The sequence below is a fragment of the Ursus americanus genome, chromosome 23 (genome assembly GCF_024610735.1).
Source record: "Ursus americanus isolate L20-20 chromosome 23, mUrsAme1.1.p, whole genome shotgun sequence".
In the NCBI taxonomy this organism is placed as follows: domain Eukaryota; kingdom Metazoa; phylum Chordata; class Mammalia; order Carnivora; family Ursidae; genus Ursus; species Ursus americanus.
In genome coordinates this window covers 36,115,305-36,134,311 of record NC_142149.1, presented here as the reverse complement: position 1 = coordinate 36,134,311, position 19,007 = coordinate 36,115,305, and the positions used below count along the sequence as shown (strand labels likewise).

The 19,007-nt window shown below is 44.2% G+C and overlaps 1 protein-coding gene across 1 annotated transcript; it reads right to left on the bottom strand.

The window, feature by feature from the left end:
• Nucleotides 1-1,131: 1,131 nt before the first annotated feature.
• On the bottom strand, nucleotides 1,132-9,355 carry SLFN14 (schlafen family member 14). Its single transcript, XM_045773159.2, has 4 exons — nucleotides 8,250-9,355; nucleotides 6,436-6,564; nucleotides 3,755-4,469; nucleotides 1,132-2,269 (listed from the first exon to the last, which is right to left on the bottom strand). Exons 1-4 carry the CDS (start codon nucleotides 9,307-9,309, stop codon nucleotides 1,435-1,437), a joined length of 2,739 nt encoding a protein of 912 aa, XP_045629115.2. The 5' UTR covers nucleotides 9,310-9,355; the 3' UTR covers nucleotides 1,132-1,434.
• Nucleotides 9,356-19,007: the final 9,652 nt, after the last annotated feature.

The window sequence follows — 19,007 nt, the reverse complement described above, 5'->3', positions numbered from 1 at the left end:
AAGCCTTTTAAGTCACAGAGTGGCTCCAAAAGGAGAGACCAAATCTAAGGTAGGGGGATGGTGAACATTGACTTGAGGAGTTGGGCATGTGAACAAGGACTTGACTGTCAAGTTAGGATTTCAGCAGGTAGAGGGGCAGGCGAGGGTTTGAAGGCTGAGAAGAGAGCACCGCCAGGAGCCAGGAGTGTGTCCTGGGGTATAAGTGGCAGATTTGCCATCCAGGCTCCATGGAAACTCAGAGTTAGATTAAAATTAACACCAAACCATAACAGAAGAGCTCAGGGATGTGCAAAGGCCTCTTAGAGACACACCACTTCCCAGGCCAGAAGCAGAGTATAAGCAGTTTTGAGCCTAGGTGAATGTATCCACACGTGGAGAATGAATGGGAGAAAGTGTGTGTGTGTGTGTGTGTGTGTGTGTGTGTGTGTGTGTGTGTGTGTGTGTGTTGGGAGGAATGGGGGGGAAGGTTGGTGGTCAACCTGGAAACTTTAGAAACTAGGAGAGAAGCGAAATTTCATCTGAGGCAGAGGATAAGGAATACCTAGCCACCCTTAGCATTCTAAATTTGCTTTATTTTGTAAACCTGACCTGTCTAGTCTTGTGGTGGAAATAACCCTATTTTAAAGATGATCACAATGGTGCAACATTTGAATGATTGCTGCAAAGCTATGCTTACATATTTTGGCCTCCTGCGTTACTATTGAATATACTGATTAGCAAAAGCATCTGGCCCACTTATTACTACGATCCTCACTGTGAATTGGCAGAATGAGATCTTCTGTGCATTGGTCTTTCGTGAGCTTGATTAGCATAAAGCCATCCCCAAGAGACTAATCCATACTTAGTGCAAAGAGGAAATCAAGTTCTGGGCCCATAAAGCTTGAGACCCATAGCCAGTAGTAGGAGGGGCTAACCGAGGTGCTGCCCTCGAGATACCCAGTCAAAGTTAGTAGCTGGGAGGGCATCCTACCTCCCACTCCCAACATAGGCCAGCGAGGCTGGGATGCCGTAGACATATTGGGAGAGGAGATAGAACAAAGGATGTGTTAGGAGCATGGAAAGCCTTGGAAATTGGTTTGGCTTGAAGACTTCAGGACTCACTGCAGATACATTGGCCGGGGATGTCACACACTCTGTTCTCTATTTGAGGAGAACCTCTGGTCCCTGAAAGATGGACCGGACTAGGAAAACCAGAGGCAGGGACCAATCATCAGTCTGCTATGACTGTACAGGGAGGAGGTGAAGTGGAAGGGGAAGGGGACGGTGACAGCACATAAAAGGGAAGGGTCACTCCCGAGAAACATTTCTGTGGCTCCGCGCCATACTTACTGTGCCTTGATTTCCTCACTGATAATACGTGAGAAGGAGTTGCTGCCACCTGCCTGGGAGAAGGGACTCTGCTCTTTCCGGCTGCCTGCACTGTTAAAATGATTTTCAGAAAGCTGCCCTCTTTTCATAGAGCAGGTAGAGGTGTTTAATGGCTCGTGAGGCAAAGCAGAGCTTATGAGCTTCTTCTGACAGGGTGCACTCTGGACTAAGCCCAAATACAATATTTCTCTCCAGGCCCGAAAACTGCTGGATACTGTCTAAAATGATGTGACTGCCCCAAACACCGGAGGCCTGGCTGAACACAACCTTTGTTGCTCCATGGGTTTCACATAATTCCATTGCTTTTAGCAGTGCAAGCTCGTAGCGTCCTCTGTCCTCCCCTTTCCTGCACAGAATTGCAATGTCTTTGGGCTGATAGCCACATTGGAACAGGTCGTGACACCTTTCTGCCACCCGTTTCACAACCTGTTCCATAGTCAGGTTAGTCTCCATCTCACACACCCCAGGCAGAGCCTGGGCACGCACTGCCTCCTCGTAGGCAGCTTCCCTGAACAGTGACAGTGTGTCTGCGGACATGCTGGGGGGCGGGTTGCCTTTGATCCTCTTCATTTCTTCTTTCATGACCATGGCTATTTCTCGAGCACGGTGGATCCCGTTGGTGATTGTTTTTCGAGGAAACTGAGCAGATGGAGGGGGAAGGCCATTAATATCTGCATGACGGATTTGGAAAGGGTCCAGAAAAATCCAGAGAATCCCACGATGAAGGTTTTCACTTCCAGCTCCCCTCACCTTTGGGTGGGTGATGCTCCTGGCCTTCAAGTACCAGTCTCCATATTTGCTGCAGAAATTCTCAGTCTCATCCATCACTATGTGCTTAATCTTTAGGAACTCCCCTTGTAAGAAGGTCTTCCGGGTCACAGCTTGGCAGGTGGTTTGTTGGCTGTGAGGATGCAAGAGAGAATAAGGTTTCAGGCATATAAACAAAGGCAACCCCATGTATTCATTACTCTGTGGCTTGGAATCAGAGGCTAGTTCTCATCTAGAGGCTGATTCACAGATTCAGTGGTACCCTGAACACAACAAAACTGCGCTAGTCACAAGTGACCTCATAGACAGAATAATACATAATTGCAAACCCTACTCTTTGGGGTTATCTAACTAAATCTGCGTGCGAAACTTTTTAAAATGAACCCAGGTAGGAGATTTTATTTCTATTACGAGTCTGTTTCTGTTGCTTGGCAATCTCTGAAGACAAGCTCATTGCATGTAAAGGAAATCTTGAAAGTAATTTATGCCTGTTACTACCATGACTTAACTTTCTGTCCTTTTTAGAGCTGGAGAACAGGTTCTTAGAGACATAATTTTATGTGCAAAAGAGGTATGAGCTAGTACAAATTCCTCTAAAGCAAGTCCTATTTCCCTCACTTACTTGTGGTACAAAACCAAAGCCTCTCTAGATTCCGGTAAGGAAAACATCAGGAGATCGCGGAGTTCTGTGACATGTCAGGTAGGGTAACAAATCTATAGGGCTGTGCCTCTCTACTAACACTAAACGTATACATTCCTAGCATATAAGTGGTGACCAAAAAGGATTTATTGAATAAATAAGTAAACCAAACCAAAAATTAAAATGAGTTTGCCCTCAGTTTTTGGATTGCATAACAACCAATTTCTTTTACTAAGTTGAAAGGTGAAGATTTAAATCAGAGGCAGATTTGCATGTTTTCTGAAATTGTTGGTTCAGAAGAAGTCAAACAAATGAAAATATTTTACAAACAAAATCAAACGGTATTTAAATTCAAGTTCCTGTTAGGTATCACGTCTAATGAACTGAAATACTCTATGACTTTAGAGCATTAGCTATCAAGCAAAAAGTATATATAAAGCAAGATAAATTGATTTCTTCTTTTCTTAAAGTTAAGGCCAGAGATTGTAGGGGGGAACATGTTTCTAGCTAGAGAAAGGTAAAGCAAGGTATAGTTGGCTAATTTGTAATGAGATGTTTAAGCCTGAGCATTGCAAAGTATCCATTTGTACTATGGACTCTGAGAAACAGACTGAGGGCCTCAGAGGGGCGGGGGGTGGGGGAATGGGATAGGCTGGTGATGGGTAGTAAGGAGGGCACGTATTGCATGGTGCACTGGGTGTTATACGCAACTGATGAATCATCGAACTTTACATCGGAAACCAGGGATGTACTGTATGGTGACTAACATAATATAATAAAAAAACATTTAAAAAAAAGTATCCATTTGTAGCTCAACTACCTGATCATTTGGAAATGTGTATACAGTTCGGGCTCTCACAGTTATGCAACTAAGGCACTGCAAAGTCTTAAAACTAAAAACACAAATTAAACTTTTGTTGATACTGCGGAAAGGATTGACTAAAAATGTTTATTGCGTTGAGTTAGTAGCACTCTTACGTCACATAATCCTTTAAGGAGTCACTTTCACAAACATAAAGGATCTCTTTGGGTTTGCACTGGAACAAATCCTTAATTTTCTCCATGATCTTTATGGCCAGGGCTGTCTTCCTGGTTCCTGGAAAGCAGTGGATGAACAATTCTCGTGTCTCCTGAAGGCTCTCTGAAAGCAACTCACACTGCTCCTCTATGAGCAAGCTGAAAAATTCACAGCCCAGCTGGTCACTCAGAAGAGATCTAGAATACAGTGAGACTACGGTAAGGGCCTGCAACAAGTCTTCCATTTCCTCCTTGGTGGTAAGCCTGTAGCATTGGGGGTAGTGTATGAGGATTTCACCAGGGCTATGCTGTATGCTGGGCAGGGACATCAGCCTCGGAATAACACACACTTTCCCTGTGTAACCACCAACAGTTCCCAGTTTCTGCTTTAGCTGATGAGCAGTATTTCGGGCATACTCAAGCCCTCCATCCCAACTGGGGTTTACTAAGATTGTATAGAGTACCAGGGGACTGTTTCCCGCTATTAGGAGAGCATCACAGAGGACATCCTGCTCTTTCCTTAAGCCAATATCACTAGCCCAGCTTCTAGAAAATATCACAATCCCCTGAGAACAAGGATATATCTGTGTCTTCATTAATTCCTTGAGTCCTTTATGATCTGAGAAGAGCTTCTTACAGAGGGATTCTGGTTTAAACTGTATCTCTTCCTGTGTCACTGAAAATGCAAGAAATAGAAGTTACTAACTAAAATTTACAAAAGCATATTGTAAGTATTCCTGCAACATCATAGGAAGAAATGAATCTAGCCATGGAACTATGAGTTTCCTTGGGTGCAAAGAAAGCACCTCCTCTTTTTTTTTTTTTGATGTAGTCCTAATAATTTGTTTTTGCTTTTGTTTCCCTTGCCTCAGGAGACCTATCTAGAAAGATCCAGTAATCACAAAACTGGGCATTTACCTGAATACAAAAACGCTAATAGGAAGGAATATAGGCACCCCTATGTTTATTGCAGCATGACTTACAAGAGCCAAACTATGGAAGCAGCCCAAGTGTCCATCTATAGATGAATGGATAAAGAAGATGTGGTATATACATACAATGGAATATTATTCAGCCATAAAAAAGAATGAAACCTTGCCATTTGCAATGACATGGATGCATCTAGAGGGTATAATGCTAAGTGAGATAAGTCAATCCGAGAAAGACAAATACCATATGATTTCACTCACATGTGGAGTTTAAGAAACAAAACAAATGAACAAAGGGGGGGGGGAGACACAAACCAAAAAGTGGACTCTTAACTATAGAGAACAATCAGATGGTTATCAGAGAGGAGGCGGGGGGGGGGGTGGGGGTGGAGGGATGGATAAATCAGGTGAAAGGATTAAGAGGACACTTATCTTGATGAGCACTGAGTAATATACAGAACCGCTGAATCACTGTATTGTACACCTGAAACTAATGTAACATTGTATGTTAACTACACTGGAATTAAAATTAAAAACTAATATTTTTAAAAAGAAAGCACCCCCTCTTCACAGGCCAGGACTCTGAAGTTCCTCCCATTTCTGGCAGCTCTTGTACAGGGGAAGGCAACAGGGAGGAGTCTTCACAGAAGAGCCTACTGGCATCCCCTCCTCAGCCGGAAGTGGCCCACTCCTGCTAGGAAGGTATTCTTTCCTGCTAAGGGTTTTTCTGTGTGTGTGTGTGTGTGTGTGTGTGTGTGTGTGTGTGTGTGTACGTACACGTACCTGATGCTTTAGGGAAGTAAGAACTCTGCCTTCAGAACATTGATTCTTTTTTTTTTTTTTAAAAAGATTTTATTTATTTATTTGACAGAGAGACAGCCAGCGAGAGAGGGAACACAAGCAGGGGGAGTGGGAGAGGAAGAAGCAGGCTCATAGCGGAGGAGCCTGATGTGGGGCTCGATCCCATAACGCTGGGATCACGCCCTGAGCCGAAGGCAGACGCTTAACTGCTGTGCCACCCAGGCGCCCCCAGAACATTGATTCTTAACCTGTGGCAATTTCGCCCCCTGGGGGACATTTGGCAATGGCAATGTCTGGAATATTTTTTTGTCAGAGCTGGAGAGGTGCTATGGGCATCTATAATGGGTAGAGGGCAGGGATACTGCTAAACAACTGACAGTTCACGGGGCAGCCCCTCTCAACGAAGAATTACCCAGCTCGAATGTCAATAGTGCCCAAATTGAGAAGCCCTGCTTTCGGAAGGGACCGGGTAACCCCATGGCTCCCCTCCTTCTCATTGGAAAGCCAGGGGGGCAGTTCTCTTGTGGTATAGCCTTAAGGAATTTAAATTCTCTCAAATTGGGAGACCAAAAGCCATATGTGATTAGAAACCCCAAAGCACACAAAAATGTAGTGTGGATACAACTGAGAAGCAAGGGTCACCATATTTATTATTTAAGGACCATTGTGTCTGCTAAATCCTACATTTGACCTCCTCTAAGGAGAAAGCCTTGGACTGATTGCTACCAAGTCCTCCCAGCTTAGTTTTTTTGTGGTTTTGTTTTTGTTTTTTAGTCAACTCTATGCCCAGCATAGGGCTCAAACTCACAACCCGAAGATCCCGTCACACGCTGTATTGACACAGCCAGTCAGGCGCCCTCCCCAACTTAATTTTAGAAAACAGTCTTTTCAGCTGAAATCAAGAAGGAATACCTGGAAACAGACGTTGTTGTAGAGGCCCCTTCAATTCCAGGACTTTCATGGGAGATGATGGGCTTCCCAGTGCTGATGGAGCCGGTGCACGCAGGGGCAAGCTGGCGTTGGTGGTCAAACTGGAAATTGCTAAACAAATACATGGCAAGTTGTTTCAGACGAGAAAGAAAATTCGTGTTTTTTTTTAAGAGGGGGAGAAAGTTGGGGGGCAGAGGGGGAGGAGAGAGAGAATCTTAAGCAGGCTCCACACCCAGCACCAAAGCCCAACATGGGGCTCAACCTCATGACCCTGAGATCATGACCTGAGCCGAAATTAAGAGTCAGACGCTTAACCGACTCTACCCAGGCACCCCAGAAAACTCCTTCTATTGCTTTTACTACTGCTGACATGTCATGTGCTCCGTGCCTGAGCCACTCTCACACTTTCTATGCCTCAAACAGTTCATATATGTTAGGAGAGGAAGCCTAGGGACTCCAGAGGGGTCACCCATCTTCTAAGTCACTGTGTGACTCATCTTGGGCCAGTCATTTTTCCTCTCTCCCGTGCAAAACTGAGCTAGTGACCCCTACATTCCCTTCTAACTCTGATATTCTGATTCCGGATCATCCCTAAGAGGAAAGACTTAGAGTGGGGGGAATCAGAAAAAGTTAAGCACAGTATTTTTTTATATTGTTTGTTTAAGCCCCCCATTCAAGGTTTAGATGGAACAGAAAGTGGCAGGATCTCTCCTTTAGGGTCTGTGTATATGAGAAAAGTAAACTCCAATTTAGGGCAGGAGAAGGATCCAGCAAAATCACTCAAGTTTTGATCCCAGCTTCTTTTATCAAATTTGAAACATACTGATGGTGAGGGCAAACTGATAAGCTCTGTTCAGCCTGGAAGTCCTTTACGGATTGATTAGAAATCACCAGGGCTGATTCAGAGCCAAACTGTAAGGCAAGTGAAACCTCGAGGAGTCAACCTCCCCAACCCTCGCCCCTGCCCAGCATCTTGCATTGTTTTTTTCCCCCACTTGGTGGTGCCCCAAGCCTGCTGTTTAAGGTGTTAGCTCCTAATGTTACAGGAACCATTCAAGTTTGTCAACAAACTTCCCTTGAAAGAATTAGCGGAGTCATCCTTAAACAGTGTTTCTCTCAAATACCATCTTTAGAGTGATACTGTTGGTGCACGCTTTTGACTAGGGATATAGCCTGCAAAATTCTTTCAACGGGCAGTCACCGAGCCTAAAAGAGAACTTTCACTAATTCATGGCTGACGGGATAACTTTCCCAAAATGGACTAACATCCAAGCATTTCTTGATCTCAAAGAGTTCATATTCTGAGCCTTTGGAACTGAAAATATATATTTTTTTAAAGCTTTTATTTTAATGTAATCTTTACACCCAATGTGGGGCTCGAACTCACGACCCTGAGATTAAGTATTGCATGTGCCCCGGAACTGAAAATATTTTTTTAAAAAACCCTATCATGGGAGAATATTTGTAAGCAAAATAGCTTTCTTCGCTTCAACTAAAATACCTGACAGAACAGCCACAGAGGACGCAGAAGGGGCTCCTCCCTGCAAACGGGATTACGACTTCCCTTCTGTGTTTTTTTTTTTTTTTTTTTTTTAGATTTTATTTATTTATTTGACAGAGAGAGAAGACAGCCAGCGAGAGAGGGAACACAAGCAGGGCGAGTGGGAGAGGAAGAAGCAGGCTCCCAGCGCCCAATGCAGGGCTCGATCCCAGGACCCTGGGATCACACCCCCGAGCCGAAGGCAGACGCCTACCAACCAAGCCACCCACGTGCCCTGACTTCCCTTCTGTTTTACCTGACTGAACACCCAGCATCATGGCCACCCAGTGCTCCACCGTCAGCCTTGTGACAGAATTGTCCCTCATGATCCAGGAATCCGGGGTCTCTGAGAATAGGACACAGCAGAAGGGCTCTACTTGAACCGCACAGACGTAGCCGTAAAGGACATCCTTCTGGTACACGTTCAAGATTTTGGTAGTGAAATGCACCTGCGGCTTCTCACAGCAGAAGTGGAACGCTGGCAACTTTTCTACACAGTTTTCTATCTCTTTTTTTAGTAAGTCAGGGTTCACTTTTTCTTTTTTACATCCAAACACTTCTTTGGTCTTATCATCTACACCAAAAATGAGGTATCCCCCGAGGGTGTTGGCAAACGCAGAAACATAATGAGGCAGCATTTCTTTAATCCGGGGGACGATCTTTTTGGTGGTGAACCTTTTAAACTCAACATGGGTTGACTCGGTAAAATTGAGTTTCTCCTTATACATGAGCTTGTCCTTTTGAAACAACTCTGAGGCAGACATCCTCATGTCTTCTTCTTCCTGAATGTCTCCGTCGGGAACTTTCTGAGAACTCAGCTCCTTCACCCCCGATCTCCCTCTTTGGGCTCTAGACTGCTTCTCTCGGAGAAGCTCCAGGGCACTGCCGGCATTCAGGTTGACCGTGGAGGTCACAGCTCTCTGGTAGAGATTGGAGCGCAAGCTGCAAATTCGGAGGGGGAGGCTGGAAACATCTGGGCTCCAGGACTTCACAAAAATCAGGAGGGTGTGCCCCTGCTGCATGTAATCAAGGTATTTCTGTGAACCGGAAGGAAGGAGCTTTTGGAAAGAAGTTTCCAGATCCTGTCCCAGCCCGTGGCATCGGTAACTGTAGGTTTTATCATCAATCTCTGCTTTGATCACACCCCCTCCAGAGTTTAACAGGGCACACGTGGCCTGGATGATTTTCTTATTCTCGGCTTTTTTCAGAGAGCGATTGGTCATCTTCTTCCTGTTCTCTTCTCCAAAAGTCACCCTGCCCACGTGTACGACTGTCTCGGGGTAGAGCATTTCCATGTCGGTCTGGAGGCCGGCCATCCCAGCAGCCCCTCTATGCTCCAAACGGTAACAGAAGGAGGTTCCAGTAAATAACCTGGACAGAAACGTGGTTTCTACATTAACAAGAATCCCAGAGATTACAATATTTTCTTTGAAGTCATAAATTATTGGAGATACATTTTAATATTGGAAAAAATCTTTGATAGTACCGTTCTCTAACAACTTTGCCAAGATCCCGAGCCTTTCCAGCATGAAGAGGCATGGATGAAGATGAATGCTTACTATTTTGCCATCATGGGAAAATTACATTGCTGAAGTTTTTAATCGTTTTTTATTTAAAATCAGGAAGCGGCAACAGTGAGCCCAGATCTAAAGGGCCTGAGTTGGCATGGGAGCCAAAGCAATTATTCGAGAATATGCAGAAACGGGTCGAAACCAGAAGATGCTCCTATTTATAATTCAAAGGGGAAAGGAAGGAAGGCAACAGAGAACTAAGGGAGGATAGTCCTGGGGTATATGTGATGGAGAAGATCTTGTTATAAAAACAAACATAAAACTTGGTATTCTTTATGCCCTATTTTATACATTTAAAAAATTTTACTCCTGAAAGAATGTCTATTGATACCAAATGCAGAAATCAGTGTGGCTCCTCAAAGCTTCTTCTAAAAATACATCTCTTCAATACATTTCTTCATACACAGTGCTAGGTAGGGGCAGGAGTTTTCTTTCCCTCCTCAACAGTTCTGCCCTGTGCCGTGGGAACCTCTAAGGCTTGGAAGAGAAGTGAGCCCTTGGGACATAGTCAATAAACTGTGGTCAACCTCCTTTTTGCTTCACAGACCAGAGAACAGCCACCCAAATTGAAATGTGGGCTCTGCAGCAAATGTTTCAGAAACAACCCCCTGAGCTTTTGTTAATTGCAAAACAAAATATTTACTAACCCAAATCAAAATTCTTCCTCCAGGAGAAGAGAGCCATTTCTTCTGTGCAATCTTCGCCAAGCGGAGGCCATGTGGGTGTTGTTTACACCCACCAAGGGGGAAAAAAACAGGCATCCCACAGGATGGCTGCTCTCCTCTGCCATTAGTTTGCTATTGGTTGCCTCCTCACTTCCTCCAGGCAAACCAGAATCAACCTGATGAATTGTTTTTTCATACAGAAGCATCTTCTCTAGGTAAATGTAAAAGTATGGCTCTTTGAGAAATTTCTGATAACATTCTATTCATATAATAGAGACACAGAAGTGTTGGAAGGAACTTTAAAGATCTTCTGGCCTAACCATTTACCTGAATATCTTTTTAAAAATTATTTAAAGCAATTTCTTTTCTTTTAAGATTTTTTATTTATTCGACAGAGATAGAGACAGCCAGCGAGAGAGGGAACACAGGCAGCGGGAGTGGGAGAGGAAGACGCAGGCTCATAGCGGAGGAGCCTGATGTGGGGCTCGATCCCACAACGCCGGGATCACGCACTGAGCCGAAGGCAGACGCTTAACCGCTGTGCCACCCAGGCGCCCCTAAAGTAATTTCTATATCCAACATGGGACTCGAACTCACGACCCCGAGATCAAGAGTCACATACTCCTCCAACTGAGCCAGCCAGGCGCCCCCATTTGTCTGATTTTTAAGTCCTCTCTATAATTTTCCCAACTCCCAACAAACTGCTTTCCAGGAAGTGCTTGAACACCTCCAGCAACCAGTAACTCACTACCTTTCAAATTAGACCCTCCTGTTTTCTGACAGCTGTGTTAGAAATGGCTTCCTGATTTTTCAACGGTAATTTGTCTCCCTATAAGTTCCACCAGCTGGGGCCCACAGCAAAATCTAATTGTTTTTCAACTAGCAGAACTCTACCCTCTGGACCGCCAAGACTCACTGATGTTACTTGGATGCTGATAACGACTATGATAGATACAAAGTTTTCTGAGATTCTAGCTCCGTATGAAATCCTCTCTACACTGCCCCAAATTTCTCACTCGCTGTCCTTTACCAGTTTACAAGTTCGCTACTCTTCGACTAAGTCCTTCGTGTTCTCCGACATGAATTACCCCAAAGATGAGATGGATGAGAATAAAAAAAAAAAATTCCTTTTTTACCTGATACTCTTGCTTTTTTCCTCTTGCTTTCAGTTCCCCATGTGGCTTTGGTCTGAATATTTGCCTTCTGTCACAGCTCCTGCTGCCCTTTGATATCAGCCTGGGAGGAGCAGAAACTCTGCCAGACTCCCCTAGTCTTCGTAACACTGACCCACTGAGGAAGGCTGATAAGGACTCCAGAAAAGCCTATGACAGGGCAGATTAGTAAGCCAGGCTCTGACCTCTGGGAGTGAATGAAGTGGTAATGGACACATTCGGGGGTTTTTGAGTGAGGGGCCAAAGCTAAACTTCCCACCTCTGAAGAACGGAGTGTCATATTCGCATATCCGCATACAGGCATCTCCTGCCCTAGGTAATGTCATTTCGTAGTTCAACGTTTATTTTAAATGAGGCTCCCCTGTACATATCCATTATGAGAATTGCCAGCCTATTTCATTACCCTCCAAATCATTTGTTCTATCCTATTTACCTTTATCTTCTTTTTCCTGCTCTTCCTTTTTTGTTGGGCATAAGACCCAGCCCAGAAAAATGCTCTTTGGTGAGGGGCTGGCTATTCCTGAGAGGATTACACATGATTTTTTATCTAATTTCTTTTCTTTTCCTTTTTGTTTTTCTTAACTGGGTTGGTTTTTGTTTGTTTGTTTGTTTGGTTTTTTTTTTTTTTTGGTCTTTCCTAAGTGTCTACACTGAACATCAATTGTTTTTATAATTAAAACAACCCAATTAAATGAAAAAAATAAACAGATGAGAGAGTTATCTCCTTTGGAGATGCTGGTTAAATTGGAGCAAGCTTCTGGGGCCCCTGGGTGGCTCAGTCTTGATTAAGCGTCTGCCTTCAGCTCAGGTCATGATCCCGGGGTCCTGTGATTGATCCCTGAGTCAGGCTCCCTGCTCGACAGGGAGTCTACTTCTCCTTCTCCTCCCAGCTTGTGCGCTCTCTCGTTATCTCTCTCTCAAATAAATAAATAAAAATCTTCAACAAGAAAATAAGATGTAAGAAAAAATTGCAGCAAGCTTCTTGTAGTAGGCTGAAAAACAGCCTCTGATGATTCTGATTATGAACCTGTAAATCTTAACTTACAAGGAAAAGAGGTCTTTGCAGATGTGATTAAGTAAGGATCTTGATATGAGGGGATTATCCTTGATCATTTGGGTGGATCCTACATTCAGCCCAGTGTTCCGCTAAGACAGAGGCAGAGGGGATGTGATACACACAAAGGAGAAGGCGGCAATGTGACCAAAGAGACAGTCCAGAGAGCGATGTGGCCACAGGAGAAGAAATGCCAGCAGCCACTGGAACCGGGGAGAGGCGCAAAGTGGATTCTCCCCTAGAGCCTCTGGGGGGAGCACAGCCCTGCCAGCACCTTGATTTCTGCCGAGTGAAACTGATGTCAAACTTCTGGCTGCGAGAGAATACATTTCTGTGGTTTTACGTAACCAAGTTTGGGGTGATTTGTTACAACAGACAAGGGAAACTTCTCTCCCTTGAAATCATACCATCAAATAACTGTGTGTCTGTTTCAGTTCGGTTATCGTGGTGGGGTATTCTCAAGTGGGTTTCGGGACGTCCGTAGTTTTTTTTTTTTTTTTTTTTAATTAGCTGAGGTTACTGTTCCCACCAAGTTCTGCTTTGCTGGCATTACTGTTTATACCTGTTTGGCTGAACAGAGTTTCCAGGATAGGAGACAGAACAGACGCTGTCATGAACTATCAGCATGGCAACATAATAAACTCCAAAGGTCTGCTTTTGGCTTTTTCACTCACTTCACCTCCAAATTCAGTCTCACCTTTAGTTCCGTCACGTGCCTTAGCTCTCAGCCTCTCACACTGAAATCCTTCTGATATTACTTATGTGTAGAAAGAGAAAAATGACCGTCATTTACTGGGTATGTGCTTTGGGGTGCAAGGGGTCAAGTTGGGAGTGTGACATACCACCTGGAGACTGAGATTACACGGCCAGTAAGTGGAAGAGTGGGAGTTCAAAGCCAGGTCTGCCTACTACAAATGCTCCTATTCCTTCCACTGCCTTTCAAGTTTGGGATTTTGGATTGCTTAAGAGTCTTCAAAAGCAGTAATCTACCTAAACATCTCCTTTCTTTCTTCCCAGTGAACAGGAAGAACATTATTTGGGCAGGAAAACTAGGAACTGGATTGTTTCCTCCTCTCCCCCACCCCTTCCTTCTCCACCTCCTCTTCCTTCTCCTTCTTTTTCAGTGCACTTTGCAGAACCAAATTGCGAGGAGGGATAATATGAATGAGGAGCAGAGGGAGTTTCTCTTCCTTCTTTGAATTTCCTTAGTTAAGCCTCCTGGATATGAATGGTTAGGTTATCAGGCCAGAGAGGATCTCACATCCTGATTCTCATAACCTCAATGCAAATGTCCATGATACAAAACAACTTGAAATCAGTAGCTTGGACAGTGCTTCTGCTTAGTTCTTGGGAAAGCAATCCAGCCATGCTGTTGCCAATTGGCTAAACACTAGAGCCTCCAATTTATTTAAGATGTGTGTATTCACTAAGCACTTCAGTTTATCAACAGTGATATTTAGGGCACAGCCCTTGCACATACTAGACACAAATTGCCAAATACCAGCCTCCGTCTACTCTCAGTTCATTCATAGAGATGGTTCCAAGACTACAGAGAGCACGTTGACCAAGAGCGATGGTGCTGGCTCTCCTTCACCACTAACTGACTCTGAGTAAGGCTCTCAACTTTCATTCTCTCATTCAATCAGCTATTTTTTTTTCTTTTTTTGAGGACCAAAGATGTTGAAATCCTTGCTCTGGCACTTACTAGCTTTGAGATCTTGGTTATGCAAAGCCAGGCCTCAGATGCCTTCTGTGTAAATTGGAGATAATGATGCCTTCTCTGTACAGTTCTTATGAGAATGAAAGGAGATGATGTACGTAAAGAGCTTAGCATGGTGCCTGGCACATAATGTCAATTTTTCATTTGATAAGCAATTATGAAACACTTCCTGTGTTCTGTACCTGGTGCTATGCTCTGGGGCTACACATCACAATAAAAACTGCCATTTAGTGACTGCCTTCTTTGGGCCAGATATGCAACTTTGACTGTCTCAAATTGTCCTCATAACTTGTAAGACATGCATTATTTTCACCATCTTATAAATGAAGAAACTGAATTCAGGGAAGTAAAGCTCAAGGCTACACACCTAATAAATAACAGAGCTGGGATTTAAACCCCTGTCAATCTAATTCCAAATCTCATTTACCATCACTCGGCCATGCAGCCTTACTGTTAGCCAAAATGAGGCACATGTCCTGCTCACAATCTGGAGGAAAAATATATATCAACTCATTGCAATGGGACATATAGAATAACATCAGGTGAGCACTCTGTGTGCTATGCATTCTCTATGTGCTCATTCAACTCTTAGAACGGCTTGCAAATGTGGTCCACATGCACAGCCACTATACCCTAGTGCCACTCTGGAGAGCTAACAATGGATGAACAATGTGCTCCGGGTACTCTGACGAGTGACAATAACTATGCTTGTGAGAATAAGATTTCATAAATGAGATGGCTATGTGGGCTGGAACCTGCAAGTAAGATGTACCAGGTTGAGAGGGAGAGATGGGGAAGGAAGCAAAAACTAGGGAGAAAAAACAGCACATGCAAAGACCCATTATCTTCACTGTCCAACCTCCCCTGTCCCTAAAGTACAATGGAAATCCTTAATAGGTCTGGTACAGAAGACACTCCATTTTTCTCCATTCTTCCTTTTTATTTCTTCATGTCCTTTGTGAAAGAATTGCAATCTAAAATGGAACCGGAGGATATAAAATGAATCTCACACATGTGCCTGCAGGATAATAAAACTTAAGGGCTGAGACTCATTTCCCATAGATGCGTGGGTTACAGAAAACTGATATTGGAATTTTCTTCGATGATAGGGAGTTGCCTCATTATCAACCTTAGGAAGTTTTGCTTGTGGTTTCCAGAGGTATGAACAAGAAATGACCCAGGTGGGGTCGGTCTTGCAAAATAAACTGGATTGAGTTTTGTTTGTATGACTGGACTGGTTTTGTCTGCTTGGTGAATTTTCAAAGCTGGTCTCCCTTTGTTTTTTATTTTAAGTCTCTAACTGAGCTCTCTCCTCCTTGCATTCCCTGCCCATAAATACAATCTACCCCAAACCCTCAAGGCACTCACTGTAGTTAGCTACAGTTTTCATGTCTTGAGCTGCAACTCCTCTGCTATTCCTGAATAAACTCATCTTTTTGATAATTTGAGCTTGCCTCAGTTTTCCTCTTTATTTAGGTTGACACCTTCTATCCTTCCCTATCTGACAGCACATTCCTCACCTGCCATTCATAGGTCACCTCTCCATTTCTACTGCCACAATCCTAATTTAGGCTCTTGTTAGCTCTCACCTATACCATTATAATCACTTGCATTATCTCCTCTTCTTTTACTTTGCCTTCCTTTGATCTACTTAAAAACAGTTGCATATTGTTTTCTAAAGTACAGCTCTGATCACGGATCTCCTCTGACTGAAATCTTCAAATCTCCTACTTCCTCCAGAGTAGCGTAATCTACACAGCCAGCAAGCCACGGTCCTTGACAAAGTCTTGATTTGTCTTTCAAATCTCCCACCACCCCCTTTCTTTAACACTAATAGTGGTCCTCAAACTTCGGTGTGCATCAGAATCATCCCTGGGGCACCTCTTAAAAATACATCTGCCTGGGCTCCAATCCCAGAATACCTGGTTCAGTATGTCTGGGTTGTGCCCCAGGCATTTTTGGGTTTTTGTTGTCTTTGTTGCTAGAGGACATATATATTAAGTTTTCTCCTGGGGTTCCTAACTCACCGAATTTTGAAACACACTTTTTCGACTTTCCCTAAAATTTTAAGTTCCCCCACGCTTTCTCATTTAAATCGGGTGTTAAAATATTCCTTCTCCCAGAATCTCCTAATTTTTAAAACCTATCCCTCTTTCAAGATTCAGATCAAATGCCACCTCTCCCAGGAAGTCTTTCCTGCGCGTTTCTTTGATATTTAGCTGCACTTTTCTTGCGGTACCTCCTGCTTATTTAGGAAGCGTCCAAGAGCCCGGCCAGCCAGAGTTCCCTGGACCGAGAGGGACATATACCTCCACCGTCCACCCTAACCCCTAGCCCTCCCATGGAAATCGGACATGCGCAATAAATCCTGTTGGATCACTATCTGAATCGATAATTCCTCCCGGAAAGCCAAGGCACAACTCTCTCAGACGCCCTTTGCAGTTGTGAAGTAAAGCACCGGCAACGGGCAACAAACGTCCCAAAGTCCAAGGGAGGGAGTTGGGAGGAAAGCAGGAACCGCTCAAAGCCTGGAAACGCACTAGCCTCTGGACGAAAACCCTACGCGAAGAAGCAACACAAAAGGCGCTTGCGCTTTCCGGCCTGCTCCACCCCCTGACGCTTCCTCGCCCTCCGATTGGCTGCTCCTCTAACCCACGCAGACAGAGACTGTCGCCCACGTGATGCGCTGGCGGCCGTAGGATTGGTTGCTCCGTGAGGGCTTTCCTGGGCTGGGGACGCCGGCGGGGCAGCGCGGCTGAGGCCCGCGAGAAGCGGGAAGCGGAAAGCAGTACCGGGTCCGGTTGTAGCCAGGGACCAAAAGGCTGAGGGTCGGCTGCCATTAGTCTCTGCAGGCCTCCCGAGATAGGGCATAGGAGCTTGAGGAGTTAAGAAAGCGGGCTGCGGACTCCTGTCTGGGTCTTTGGTTTGAGCCCTGGCTTCGGCCTTACTCTTATTTCCCAGCAAGGACGGCTCCTCTCAGTCTTTGCTGAAGTTGGGGGTTGGACTTTATTATTATTTTGTTGAGGGTTCACTGTATGTAAGCACTGGCTGTCCTGCGCGGGGCGCCGTGCAGCAGCCATGAGGTAGAAGCTTGGGTGGGGGCTGGGGCTTAGAGATGCTTGAGGTATGTTCTTTACCCACCTGCAATGTTGGAGGTAAGTTGGCTTTGTTATTGTGCTGATGGTTTTATAATCGAGGAGCTTAAGGTTTAGGCGGGAGGGTCGCCCACTGACTGAATTAAACGTTCATTTATTGACCCTCGTCCCATGTACCAGGCACCGTTCTGAGTGTAATGGATGCAGAGGCCAGTAAGACACTGCCCTGGTTCTTTAGGAACTCAGTGTCGTGGCGCTGGTGGGGTAGACGGGATGTGGGGGATGTGCATGGGTGAATAAGTGACGTGCGATGCGTGCTGTGGTGGGGAGAAGTGCTGTGGGAGTCAGAAGAGAGGATGACTGAGGGTTAGAGACCACTTTACTGAGGTGACGTTTGAGTAAGGTTTTCAAACTATAATTAGGCGTTCTCCAGATTGCAAGGGTTGGGGGAGGCACTCCGGATGGAGCAAAGTGTACTGAGGAAGAGAACTAGGGATGTGTGCCTGCTGTGTATGGTGAGAGCACATTTGGACCTCTGCTCCCAAGTTTCATGCTTTTAGACAAAGTTCTCTCAGCCTCTGTTTTCCTAATTTTTAACATGTACTTCACCTCTTAGAGGATGTTGAGCTAAAGGCTCAAGCATAACCCCTGTAAAACGGGCGCTTTGTTAGTTTCTTTTTATGGAGTTTAGTTTCTGCCGGCTGCCGGTTTTTAACTAAGGAGTATCGATCTATTAACATTTATGGATGGCTGAAGGAAGCATGTCCTGTCTCCAGAATGGTTAGATACTGACAATACCATGCTGATAGGCTGGGGAGGGTGACATTGTGATCCAAGTACTTTTCCATGTCAGTGATAGCATACCACCAGAAGGTGTCATTTAGAATAAATGAAATGCAGTCAGCTTTCTTATTCAGAAGTTGATTATCCAGGTTGTGAATTACCTAGACTTTGCATTGCCTTTTTTTTTTTTTTTTTTTAAGATATTATGTAATCTCCACACCCAATAGGGAGCTCCAACTCACAGCCCCAAGATCGGGAGTCCCATGCTCCATTGACTCAGCCACCCAGGCGCCCCTGCATTGCTTCTTTTATCTTGCCCATGGCCTGGAGAAAAATGAAATTAAACCTCATATTTAGCTGGTAGTGGAAACATGTAAATCTGGTAATCAGACCTTTGTTCTCTTTCCAGCTCTACTGTTAGTTAATTTGCTGTGGACCTTTGGCAATAATACATAGCCTCTCTGGGTCTAGCACTCTTAAGATAGAAGATTCCAGTATAAAAACTTTATGACTATGTTTTTTATTTTCGTTGGCAGAATTGTAAATCAAACTGTATATTAAATGAAAAGGAGTTTACTTTATAATGGAATTTAGTGGAAAATCTTTTCTAAAGCTTTTGCTTTAGAATTAGACTGTAATTGACAGACATCCTGGAATTTTATCATGCATGGTGTTTGGGCTCATTAAAAAAAGAAGTTTTTGAACCGTAAATGCTTCTCCACTCCTATATTTCAAAAACAAAAAAGCTCTTCCAAACCAAAAACCTGTTCAAGTTTGCATTTTTGTACAGCAGAGTTTTTAAAGCAAGCACAGTGGAAAATATTTATTGAAAGTCCATGGTCAAAACTTATCTATGTAGAAGCCTTTATTTTTTTCATAGGTTAACCTAAGTCTTCTTGGATGTGAAAATAACGTTAGGCTGCTCTTAGGTATATAAGGATGTGATATGCAATG

Bases quoted from the DNA above. Each gene is read 5' to 3' on its own strand.
- SLFN14 (XM_045773159.2), bottom strand. From the start codon at position 9,309: ATGGCCGGCCTCCAGACCGACATGGAAATGCTCTACCCCGAGACAGTC. The intron at 6,565-8,249 runs GTAAAACAGAAG...GTATTTGTTTAG, and splicing joins GATGCTGGGTGTTCAGTCAG to CAATTTCCAGTTTGACCACC. The intron at 4,470-6,435 runs GTATTCCTTCTT...TTGCATTTTCAG, and splicing joins ACAACAACGTCTGTTTCCAG to TGACACAGGAAGAGATACAG.